The sequence below is a fragment of the Simochromis diagramma genome, unplaced genomic scaffold (genome assembly GCF_900408965.1).
Source record: "Simochromis diagramma unplaced genomic scaffold, fSimDia1.1 OVJJ01000596.1, whole genome shotgun sequence".
Lineage (NCBI taxonomy): Eukaryota > Metazoa > Chordata > Actinopteri > Cichliformes > Cichlidae > Simochromis > Simochromis diagramma.
Window position 1 is genome coordinate 3,354,457 of NW_024387245.1, and position 13,190 is coordinate 3,367,646.

A 13,190-nucleotide genomic window follows, 5' to 3' on the forward strand; every position below is an offset into this window, starting at 1 on the left:
AAGTTGTTTTAACTGTTCAGAGCCAGGTTTCCCAAGCACGACTCACAATCCCAATGCAGACAGAAAATGCATCATGACAAGACAAGAGTTATTACCTTTGCTAATAATTCTATTGGGGCTGTAATTTAAAACTGTTGGCTAATTGTGCTGTGACTGATTAGATTAACTAGATACTAAGTTTTGTGACATTAACATGTAATTGTGTTAAATTTGCCAATTGGATATATAATTAATATATATATATATATACATTTTACATTTATTACCACTTGTTTGTATACATTTCCCCATTGAATTCAAATCCATTTTACTTCGTTACCAAGGTTATTTCTTAATCTAAGTTCAACTTAACATTAGGTGGTGATGAAAGATGTAGTTGTTGAATCAAAGCTTGTTTGGATGCTCTTTGGTGGCCTCAGTGGGGGGGTTGCCTGTTTTCTGTCTGCTGGATTTCAGTGCTGGTTGTTCACCTTGGCTCGCCTGCATTTGGGAAGTTTTGGGAATCCCAGTGCTGGTTGTCAGCGTCAGTTCTGCTGCTGCTTTTAACTCTGATTTGGGGGGAAAATGGTTTTAAAAAAGTCAGTTTAAAAAAATGGCTCCCTGCCTTGTGCAATGTGTATGTACTGAAGTGAAGAGATTTTTTTTTTTTTTTCTAAAGAGAAATAAAACTAAAACTGGATGAGATTTTTTCTGGATATTTCTTTATTGACCTCGAATGAAAGGTACACTGCAATCTATACAGAATAAAGATGAAAAGCATGAAGTAGTTAGAAAAAAACGCTAATAAACTATAGCTAGTTTAAATGTGAAAGCTACAATTAGAGTCCATAACTATTTATTTATTATTTTTTATTTTAAAAAAAAAACTTTTTTTCAAGCTGAATAGATGACACAGTAAAAGTATTATGGATATTATGATCTGATGGTTGCACTTTTCTGGTAGCGGGGTGAACAATTACCACTTTATTTTATATTCTGAAAAATAACAAGTAAATACATAAAATGAGATGCTGAGCTTCTTTAGAATAAAATCTGCAAAAATACTGCACTTTGCCAGAGGGGGTGCTGCAGATTCATACAGGTTAATGAGTTTCTGAACATAAATTTCTGAACATATTTCTGAACATAAAACATATATAAATAGATACAGATCTGTATGCACTGGGACTGAATATTAAAGTGGGCGTCCAGTGTATCTCCACTAAAATATTTTGGCAGGCATTCATTGGTAAGTCAGGGCGAAAATTGGCAAAACAATCCACCTCTGGGAGAAAACATTTTAAAATCAACTGCAAGACAGATTTGAAAAAACAAATTTTGAACATTTTTAAATATGGCACTGCAAAAAAGTGAAAATTAAAAAATTAAAAAATACATATATTTTTTCATTATTATAAAAACCCAGCGGTATATTAGCTGGTAGATATTATTACAATTGTTTGCCGACCACTATCGGCAAACAATTGTAATTTACGTGCCAATTAATACAAATTTTACAAGTAAAAAGTCGGTGGAAGAAACGCCTTTCGGCCATGTTAAAAGAGTTGACTTTGCATACACAAAACATAGATCTGAGCAGAGTTGGGTAGCGAGAAAAAGACTCATTTACGTGTTGTTGTGACATTAAAAAACGTTTAGGGTCGTTGTAAGTACTCATAACTAAATACACACAACAAATGCTTGGGAATCTGCTGGTTTCGTGTACCTGAAAAAACAATATTATTTTTACTGTTATCATTATTATTGCGTGCATAGCGTTTTGTGTAAGTCTGAAAAAACTCATCTTCAGTCCTCCAATGGCGGAAGCGTAGCTCCACTGCAGCGTGCTGATGCGTCGAAGGATCAGCCAATTAGCTTCCACTTCTTATCAATGGAAGTTCTCTGTGTTACTGATGAACACTTGAGTCATGGAACGGTGACGGAGGGGAGCGGAGATTATCTGGAGGCTGTAAGCAAACACCCGTACTTCTCACTTGTTTTGTGTTTTAGTCTTGTTCAGTACTGCTCTGCTGTTTCTGTTCCTGCTCGTTTTTCTTTCCAGTTCCATTCCTTGACCCTCTAACCCACATAGGCTATGTGTTGATGTTTACTCTGTTTTGACTTGTACTGCAAAAGGCTGCTGCGAAAAACAGCAGAAAAAATGCATTTACCTGAAAAAACAAAGCATGCTTTTAGATGACAGTCATAATAAATGAATTGTACTAATTTACATTTCTTATGGATGCTTTCCCCTTTTTGTTTTCAAATGAATATAAAGTGAAATCAAATATTCTGTGGCCACATTTTACAACAAATTACAGTCTTCAATGACTTAATGTAAACTTTTTAGTGTTTCAGAGCCAAAAGGGTTGCATTTTACTGCAGGGTGGAATTTCTGTGTTTCATACGTTTGCTGGTAGCACAGGCATGCAGACTAACAACCTGTTATTTTGTCAAGATAACATTTTGAGCAACATATGACATAACAAAAGAAGCTGCACACAAACCTTTGGACAAACACATGAGTGGAGTTGCAAAAGCACAGATAGGCCAAGTGCAATACTTTACATTTTAGTCTCTTGTTAAGGTTTTAATTGTCTGTTTTTTTTTCTGGTGTTTTATTTTGAAGGTTTGCTGTTCTACTGGCTATTCTGTTGTATTTGTCACCACACATAAAGCTAAGACCCAGGAGCTGATTTGTAAACACAAATTTAGCTAATGTGAAACCTGGAGCTTAAGAAATGGAAAATACACATTTTGCATATCAACACAATCTGACATCGCACAGACTTTGTACTCAGGAGCTGGCAGGTTAAAGACTGGCTAATGTTCTCAGTTGATCCTCGCCTGTGAATCGAGTTGGCTAATCATATATAGGGTTCACTATTTAAGCTGTTTGAACCTGCCCATATCTCCTGCACTGCTGCAAGTTGTTTTGCAACCCACTTCGACCCCATCCCTTGCTTTCATGCAATATTTAAATAAATAAATATCATATTGGTATCTTTCTACCTGCCTACAACAGAGCCATAACAACACATATAAATTACTTCAGGTAGAAATGACAGTCCCATACTAAAAATATACAAAAGTTTTAACTTAAAGGATCTAAGTGAACTACATATGCACCGTTTGTGGCATTTGCATGGTCAGTGTTTCCAATAAATGTACTTTGTTTGAGTTTCTTGACCTACTTTTCAACCATGAAATCTGTGAAGTTGGTAACTAAAACAACTGACTCTAAACTCTAAAGGCCATTATGGTGTCCAAAAAGACTACATCATCTTTCTTTGTTTTTTGTTATTAAAATGTTCAGTAATTCCTTCTTTTGACTGCTCCCATATTAGGAAGGCGTTGGCACAGACTTTTACGCTGCAGCCATCCTTCCTGACACAACCCTCCCAGCGATTTGTGTCTCCTACTGGTATGTGAATGTGTAATAAAAAAGTTTTACACTGTGTATTTATGTGACATAACAATAACAAATACATAGGAAAATAGGTTTAATGTTATACTTATTGATAATGTAATTTCTATAATTTCTCAGGAGGTGGCAGAGGGCACACCGACAAATGAGGGTGATTTAAGAGACATGTAACAGACAGGTTTGCTGACATCAGCTGGTTCTGTAAATGGCTGGAGGGATGGCAGTTACCAAGCAGGAGACACTTGAAGGAGGCAAAAGTGCATCTGGAGTCCGGACCGAGCCTGAAGGAGGCTGGGGTTGGATGATTGTCGCTGGTTGTTTTCTCGCTACCATCTGCACCCGAGCAGTAACCAGGTACCAGTCCTCACTTTGAAGCTAATTATGCTTAAAAACTACAAAATCGCTTATCCATAGATTTTGCTGTGATTTTCCCATTGTCACTACTGGGCACACTCTTTATATGCTTGTGATACAGCTTCCATTTAGTATTTCACTGTATGATTTAATCTGTTATTAATTTAAGAGCACCAGGCCAACAGCAAATTATTTCCACTCGTTGGTGTACTTAAATCTTTATTCTCCACAAACTACTCAACATGACTTCACCTCCAGGTGTACAAAGCTCCAGCTTAGCCTTTTGTAGCAGGTGTAGGATTATTACTATGCAATATGCAGTTTTGACATGTAGCTGTACTTAGCAAGACTTTATGTTCTTAGATTATTAACACCTCAAAGTTATTACTTGGCAATAATCCATTCTGACTCACTTCCAAGGTTTAAGCATCTCAGCAGCCATATTTTTTTTTCTACTAAGACTTTGAAATCCTGCTGAGATGTTTCCACATTTACGTCACTGTACATTACTTTCACAGGTCTGCCACAATCTGGTGTTTGGCTTTAATTGAAGGTTATCTCTAGATTTACACTATAGAAACTGACTGGGTGAACAAACTGGGTGAAATGTGTAATTTAAAAAAAAAGTGACCTGGATAGTTTACAGCATGTGCTGGGAAGAAGACGTTTGGTGAAGTGTTGTGTTTTTCCATGTAATTTACGAACATGTTCTTTATAATACTCAGTATTTCCCAACCACCCCAGCTCACGCAGGACATAATGTCACTTGCCATATATCTCAATAGATAATATAATCTTTCAACCCTGTGAGGTCACCCCTATAGTATATATTTGAATTTGAAACCGTAGATTTTCCTGGGGGGAAAAAATATGTTCTTTGTTTTTCTGTTTTTTAACACCTAACAGGATGTTAGAGAAAACGTCTTAGCTTGTAAAATTGAAGAAAAAGCCATTCATCCTCTAGTTTGTTTCTCTGCCTGAAATAAAAGTTAACATTGCTAATGCTTTTGTAGTACTGGCAAACAAAGTACAAGAAATGAAAAAGTGTGTAATGATGAAAATAATAATGCATCGAATTCTGTTTTAATGTGAATTTTATCAAGGCGGTGAGTGATTTACAGCACTGTTCTTGTCTGAGGCTTCAAGAACAAGAAGTCCTGCCTGGTGTTAAGTAACAGACAGCAAGGGTGAATAAAAATACAGGTCATGGAGTACAGAGCCCTCTAACTGTTTGATATAAATGCCTGTCATAAACTGATAAACATTATACTTGGTTGCCAAGTCTGACAGACTAGGATTTGGCAAGTATTAAATAGTCTAATTAATATTGCATTTGGCCCAAATCATCACCCAAAAGTTAATATATACATGATATAGATAGTGGATGTAAGATCCCATCTTAAACTGACCTGAAGATACGGTGTTAGCCCAACTGACAGACTAATTATGTTTTATCTGTTCTTCGATATGAAGACTTTCTCTTTTCTTATTGACTTAATGTAATAAACCTCTTTGAAGTTGTTATTGAGGAAAGCTACTAATCCTATTATCATCAGTTTATTGCTTTATTTCACTCTTCCTTATTCATGTCACAAACAATCTCTCTGTATGCAGATGTGTCTCCATGTTCTTTGTTGAGTTTCAAATGCACTTTGAGAAGGATTACTCCAACACTGCCTGGATCCACAGCCTGATAGACTCCACCACTATGCTTTGTGGTAAGATGATCATTTGCACCAGTTATCAAAAGCACTTCAAAGGCTAACAGTGTATATTGGGCGATCGTGGCTCAAGAGTTGGGAGTTCGCCTTGTAATCGGAAGGTTGCCGGTTCGAGCCCCGGCTTGGACAGTCTTGGTCGTTGTGTCCTTGGGCAAGACACTTCACCCGTTGCCTACTGGTGGTGGTCAGAGGGCCCGGTGGCGCCAGTGTCCGGCAGCCTCGCCTCTGTCAGTGCGCCCCAGGGTGGCTGTGGCTACAATGTAGCTTGCCATCACCAGTGTGTGAATGGGTGGATGACTGGTTGTGTGAAGTACTTTGGGGTCCTTAGGGACTAGAAAAGCGCTATACAAATACAGGCCATTTTTTTTTAAATTTTTATATTCTTATCAAACCATACACAAGTTAGGAGGGTATAGTTTGGCCAGAAGGGGAAGAAACAAGTCTTGTTGCAATTAACAGGCGTCTACACAAACTTGCTTTTCTTTTGAAAATGAGGCATTAATTGGAAAAAAAATCTTATGAATAAAACAAATCTACTGAAACTGTCTCTGCAGCTCCTCTGGGCAGTTTTCTTGGGAACCGTCTGTCCTGCAGAGCTACAGTGATTCTCGGAGGCATGCTGTCATCTGCTGGTCTGATTATCAGCTCCTTTGCTAACAGCCTGGAGTATCTTTATATGTCTCTGGGTGTCCTCACAGGTACATGTTCATGATACTCGGCTGTTATCTGTTATCTGTTGTGTACTGCAGATAACAGTTAACAGCCGCATGGGGGACTGCAGCAGTACTCCATGTGCACACGATCCTGTACACACATATCTAACATACACAGCATGATCTTAAATGTAAGCACAGAAGATTAAATGGTAACAGCCATGCGTCAACAGGGAACCTGCCTGGTTGTTGGAGATCTTGTCAAAATCATCTGGAAGGCTTCTGATTGTCATGGAGGGACAATGATGCCACCCACACTGCCAATGCAATAAAAGCATACCTGGATAGAAAAACACGCAGTGTAACATAAGTCATGGACAGAGCCCAAACCTCAACATTATTGAAGCATTGTGGGATCATCTTTATAGTGAATTAGGGCTGCCACGATTAGTCGACTAGCCACGATTACGTCGACTATCAAAATCGTCGACGACTGATTTAATAGTCGACGCGTCGTTTGAAGCTTTGAAAGATCACAAAAGATGCAGGAATAAGTAGTAGGATTTAAGAGTGTAATAACGGACTGAAACAGAAGATGGCAGCACTGCATGTACAAGGATGCCAGCTGCCGTTAAGCTGTTAGTTTTAATATTAGTCTTATTATTCTTTCTGTGTCACAAAATAAACGTTTAACATATTTTCAGGCGAGAATGTAGCTGTGTAAACCTCAAATATCTGCTCAGTTTATCAAGACACCACATATTTTCAAAAGCGCTCCGACGTTTTCGGAGACGTCTGTTACCCACTAGCTCGATAGCTAGCCGGGAGCAAGGCTAACTAGAGCCCGTGAGAGCACCAGACTCCCAGCGAATCGTTTTCAAACCCACTGCCGTCTTTCGCTACTCAGGTTAAACATGATATATGAGTCACTTAGATAACTTAAAAATGTTATTGTTTGGCCTTTTTTTAGTATTTTATTTGTTCCTGAGTAAATCGGTTTGGCTGAGATTAAAGTTATAGTTTACACAGCTGAATAAACGTCAAGCAGACAACTGATTATCAGAAGTGTGAGATGCTCGAGAATATACTCCGGTGTGCTGTTATATTTTAGATAGCAAGGAGTTTGTTAAACTTCACCGAAACAATCTGCAAATTTCATTAAAATTTAATAAACACTATCATCTTGTCTTTACTTTTAGTTAGCACATACCTTAAACACTTAAAGCTGTAAGCTAATGATAGTTATATAAGAGCAGATGCATGCTGGTGCAATAAGCTGTACGTTTTACGTCCAATGGATGCATGATCTGATTAGTCAACTAATCGCAAAAATAATCGGTGACTAGTCGACTATCAAAATAATCGTTTGTGGCAGCCGTATAGTGAATGAAACAAAAGGTGGCCAAAGAAGAACTTCAAAAGTCCTTCAAGAAGCTTGAAGGACTTTTCTTGAAGATTACTTAAAAGAAATGACAAGAAAGCTTGCCTAAGAGAGTTCACAATGTGTTGTACATATTCTGCTACTTATATACTGCATTTCCACACATGTCTGTACATTTGATGTGTGGCTCAAGACTTTGACACAGTACTGTACAAACATCTATATACAAAGACACAAGCTACTTTTGACTGGTCGCTACAGCGGGTAGCTACACATGTTTGATTTGGCACATTTTTACTACAGATGGCCTTCAAAGGGTTTGTGGGTTGAACCATTTAACAGAAAGATACCACCGACAGAACCTCAGGGAGCCTCGACCTATATTGTGACCACTTGAAGGAAAAGGGAAACAGTTTTTTTCACTTGTTAAAAAGGAGAAAAAAACAGAAGCATTTTTACAGGGGAAAATATAATGATATGAGCCGTGAACGTTAATGATGATCTTACTGTGGCGTTTAAATATTGTTATACCAAGTTGCTTTGGGGAAAATATTTGCTAAGTAAATAGCAGATTGTAGAATGGCACATATGAGAGCTTCTGATGAGATTTGGCAACATACGGCAGGTCTCCCAAACTACAAAAACCCTTTATTCATTCTCTGCAGGTCTTGGCTTTGCTCTCAGCTACACACCAGCCATAGCGATGGTTGGGAAGTACTTCAGTGAGAGGAAAGCTCTGGCTTATGGCATCGCTCTGTCTGGTAGTGACATCTTTACTTGTCTTCATTTTTCTTTCTTTTCACTGATACTTTATTTTTCTCACCTCACCTGTTCATTCTTCCTTTCACCATTTCCACCTGTATGTATTTACTGTGTTCCTCTGTGCTTTTTTCAGTCTGCTTTTAAGTTCCTCATCCCATATTCCCCCTTCACTCTTTTCGTGTTTTATTTCATTCCATCAAATCCGATGTTACCTCATCTTTAGGCAGTGGCATTGGGACCTTCCTCCTGGCTCCTGCAGTGCAGCTCCTTATAGAGTATTATTCCTGGAGAGGAGCGCTGCTCATTCTTGGAGCATTTGTGTCCAACTTGTGTGTCTGTGGTGCCCTGATGAGGCCGCTGGAACCAAGAGGAAGTCAAAGGTAAGTTCTTGGGTATTTTGGTGTATTTTACTTGGATATGAAAGAAATATGTTGCCAAAGTAAAACTACTGACAGGTAAAATGGATAACATTATTCATCTCATTACAATGAAATGTTCTTCTGGTAAATGTTACCCAAATGGCAGCTCCTAGCATGACTTAGTATAGCAGTGTAGCAATCTGCAAAAACAGCTCAAAGAGCCACAGTTGTTTACCCCCAAATTCCAAATATCCCAATTCGATTAACTACCTACAGGATACACTAGGAAAAAAAACCTGATCCATCTTGCCACAGATTTAAAAGATCACCTAATCCTTAAAAAATTGAAATCTAATTATTTTCTTATCTTTCTCACTCCATCTGAAGGAAATGGGAGAGCAAGCTGACAAAATTTGGGAAAAACTGCATGAAGACAGTGCTGGATTTTAAAGTCCCTGAACAAATATCTGCTGATTGTATCCAAGTGGACCACAAGCAGCTGGATGTAAAGAACTTAAAGGGTCCTCAGGGGCTCCTCATACCGAACGGAACATTGAAAAACTTTGGACTTGAAAAGGGCAAACTAGGTAACATAGCATTTCTTCCAACCCTGGAGCCATCTGATCGGAAGTTAATAGATCTGAAGATAGGGAAATGCTTTTTATTTAGCAACTCACTAACAGACACAATGCTAGGCAACATTGAATTCTCAGATCTTAAGCTACCCAACACGACCGAGGACTTGATATTGGTGGAAAGCATTAGCTTGAGCAAAAACTTGGAAGACATGGATGGAAAGATAGAAGACTCAAAATTTAATGAAGCCAGACAAAGTGACAATAATCCTTTAGTAAACCCTTCATCCAGAGCTCAGTGCTTTTGTTTCGAGTCCAGGGAGGAGTTTGGCTTCCTTTTGATACCCAGCTTCCTGATTTTGTCCATGTCATTCCTGTTTATGGCATATGGTTGCAGCCCTCCAATAGTTTACCTGGTTCCTTATGCCCTCAGTTTGGGGGTGCAGCCTCAGCATGCTGCTTTACTCATGTCTGTATTTGGAGTCTGTGGAATTGTTGGCAATATCACATTTGGATGGATCACAGATAGGGGGTAAGTATTAACCTGGAGTGTATTTTTGTTAGTTAATAATTAGTTTGTTGTATTAAATTCAAAGTTCAGTGGTGATGGATTTCCTTCGTTCTAGGTGTGTTAGGAGGTTTCGCATGCTGAGCTACACGGTGGCGATGGCCATGGAAGGCCTCTGCTGTATGTTCATGCCTTTTCTTAGCTCCTTCTCCCTTCTCGTGCCTTTTTCCATACTCTATGGGTACTTTGATGGTGCATATGTAGCACTAATACCAGTGGTGACTTCTGACACTGTGGGCTCCACCTATCTCACCTCAGCTTTGGGTGTGGTTTACTTCCTTCATGCCATCCCCTACCTGCTCAGCCCTCCCATTGGAGGTAAGGATTCATGAATATACTACAGCAGAGTTAAGAGTCAAACTTTGTTTGTTCATCCTATTTATTCCCCCATGCATGTTCTAGCCTCTATACCAACCTTTTTAGGTCTTTTTTGCCTTCTAGAATCTGCTGTTTGCAAAGAACGAGCAGCTCTCTCCACTTGTTTTTGTTTCATAAGGCCATAAGGCACCACCTAATTTTCATTCTACATGCTTTTACATCCATATTTTCAGAAATAACTGTGCAGAAGTTTGAACATAAACTCTGTAAAACAATGCCCTTTTGGAGGAAAATAAGTCCTACTTTAAAATATGGATTTAAAAAAAATGTGTTTATCTTTTTTCTTTCCTATTTCTCCAGGTTGGTTAGTTGATCGGACGGGAAACTATGCAGCAACTTTCTTCCTCAGTGGGGCTTCCTTTATCTTCAGCTCTGCAGTCCTAGCAGCAGCCATGTTAGTCAGACACTGCCAGAGGTCCAAGTTGAACTCAGCTGCACATTTAAACCCCAGTCACACGGCCGCTGCAGCTCTGCAGAGCATCCTATGACATGTCAACCTGGCTTCTTATTCACTGTCTGCACAGGTGCCGCTGGTCTGTGGGTGTACTAAGATAATAATAATGTGTGACTGGGCTAAAGATCAAGAAGCAAGTGGCCAGGAAGGAAAAAACATAGAGTTTTAGTTATTTCACAGTGACATTTTCCTGGTTTTTTTGTTGTTGTTGTTGTTTTTTTTTTTTTAATGACTGGATAAATATTTTCTATAGTAATTAACAGTATAGTCTACTAACTGTCTGAAGTAATTTTGCTTTTTAAAAGATGATACTTGAGAAGTGCCTTCCGACATAATTTAAAAATGAAAGTTCCTCATGTCTCTTTATTTCTGTTTTTATATTGAAGACCCGCTGAATGTGAAAATGTAAGCTAATCCTAAGTGTTGTTGTTGTTTTTTTTTTTTTTGTGATTCTACAACTTCACCTCCAAAAAATGTTGGCACGCTGTGGAAAATGTGAATAAAACAGGATTGCATTGATTTGCAACCCACATTTCATTCACAATAGAAAATAGAAAACATATCAAATGTTTAAAGTGACACATTTTACTGTTTCATGCAAAATAGCTCCTTATATTCAATTTGAAGACACAAAAAAATTGTGAAGACTTTAAATACTTGATGTCATATCTTTTCGTTCTGAGAATCTGGAAAAATGTCTGTGCTCAAAGCACAAGGCCACAAACCAGTATTGGATGTCTGTTGTATTTAGGCTCTGAGACAGCACTGCATTGCAAACAGGCATGATTCTGGCATAGAAATCACTACATGGGGTCAGGAAAACTTACAGAAATCATTGTCTGTGAGCACAGTTCACTTTGGCATCCACAAATACAGGTTAAATATCATGAAAAGTGGAGTCCAGAAAAACTGCTGTCATCTCTGGGTCAAAACTCATTTAAAATTCACTTAAGCAAAGGGAAGCCTGTTCTGTGGTCAGATTCATCAAAATTTGAAATGTATGTTTTTTTGGAAACCATGAATGCTGCCTCCTCTGAACAGAAGAAGACTGGGACCATCCGGCTAGCTGCCAGCACTCAATTCAAAAACCAGTCCAGTGTCTATATTGGCCATTTGCAATATAGAAAGACACCATCAAGCTTGAAAGGTATGTGCAGATTTTAGAGCATATTGTCCTATCCAGGTGCTGTTATTTCACCTCATCTTTAGGCAGTATTTTCTGCATATTTCAGCAAGACAATGTTAAACTGCATACTCCAGTTATTAGAACAGCATAGCTTCTCAGTAGAAAAGTCAGGGTGCTGAATTTCCCTACTTCAGTTCAGCCCTTTTACCGACTAAAAAGATTTGGAGCATAAAGAAATGAAAAAGACTTTATTTATACAGCATCAAATCACAACAACTGTCACCAAGGCGCTTTATATTGTAAGGGAAAGACCTTAGAATACTACATTCAGAGAAAAATGCATCAATCATATGACCCCCTATGAGCAAGCACTTTGGCGACAGTGGGAATGAAAAACTCGCTTTTAACAGGAAGAAACCTCTGGCAGAACTAGGCTCAGGGAGGGGCGGCCGTCTGCTGCGACGGTTGGGGTGACAACACTGCTCTCCTAGAAGTCGAGCAACAGCTCAATTCACAGACATTTTTCGATTAATGTTAAAACACGAGGGGAAGCTACACAGTGGTAAGCACAGCCCAGTCTCAACTTACTTGACACACATTGCTGCCATCAAAATTAACATTTTTTTTTAAAATGATGCATCATATTTATATGTAAAAAAATTTGAAATGTTCTGTTGTGAATAAAAAACGGGTTCACTGCATTCTGTTTCTATTTGCAATTTACGCAGCATCCAAACTTTTCTTGGAAAATTACATCAAGGTTAAGGAGGGTTGTTTTTAGCCACCAGGGGGCAGTAGGCCCATGTGTGCACTGTTCACCCTCTGTCGCTAAATCATTTAATGCATTTCAAAAAGTTCATTCAAAACAGATGTTCTTGCAGAGACTGCTTATTGATGTGGGGAAGTGTAAATTCAGCTTGAGGAAACCAAAACAACAAAGCAAAATAAATGAAAGTTTACAACCGAAATTCCCTTGTCACCAACAATTATGAAGTCTATGCTGTTTTAGAATGAATCTAAACTAGGACCGTATTTGTGCTGAATGTGCATTGTTTGATCCCTTTATTGGAAAAATAAAGAATATAGAATAGCTATCTTTACAAAAGTGGAAGTCAAATTTAATGTTAGTACAAACTGTAAAAATGGTGACAATTTAAACAGGTTTAAATTTGGACCTTTATGTGTAATAAATAATTCTGTGTGAAAGCAAAATGTCCAGTTAGGGCTTTTGTGAATCATCTGAACGCTGGACATACGCTGAATTTGTTTATGATTTGTGGTGTGTTATCTATGGATTTAGAAATGTGCATCGTGTGAGTTGGTGCCTGTGCATTCAGGTGTGTGTGTGTGTTTGTTGGTAGGGGTGGTGTGGGGTGGGGGATGTTCACTAAAGAGAACATCCCGTTCTGGGTGTATCCGCCCACACACGGGGAGCCCTGCATTGTTCCGCTGC

At 38.5% G+C, this 13,190-nt stretch overlaps 1 protein-coding gene across 4 annotated transcripts; it reads left to right on the top strand.

The window, feature by feature from the left end:
- The first annotated feature begins 1,799 nt into the window (after positions 1–1,799).
- LOC120714550 (monocarboxylate transporter 12-B-like) lies at positions 1,800–11,130 on the top strand. Of its 4 annotated transcripts, none has more exons than XM_040000813.1 (10): positions 1,812–1,948; positions 3,327–3,403; positions 3,527–3,760; positions 5,375–5,478; positions 6,036–6,179; positions 8,181–8,276; positions 8,501–8,657; positions 9,024–9,743; positions 9,838–10,097; positions 10,458–11,130. In XM_040000813.1, exons 3-10 carry the CDS (start codon positions 3,612–3,614, stop codon positions 10,643–10,645), a joined length of 1,818 nt encoding a protein of 605 aa, XP_039856747.1. In that variant the 5' UTR covers positions 1,812–1,948; positions 3,327–3,403; positions 3,527–3,611; the 3' UTR covers positions 10,646–11,130. The 4 variants fall into 4 exon arrangements, with proteins under 4 accessions (XP_039856748.1, XP_039856747.1, XP_039856749.1 ...); XM_040000815.1 differs by having other exon boundaries at positions 1,815–1,948; positions 9,838–9,899; XM_040000814.1 differs by lacking the exon at positions 6,036–6,179 and having other exon boundaries at positions 1,800–1,948.
- The last annotated feature ends 2,060 nt before the right edge of the window (positions 11,131–13,190 follow it).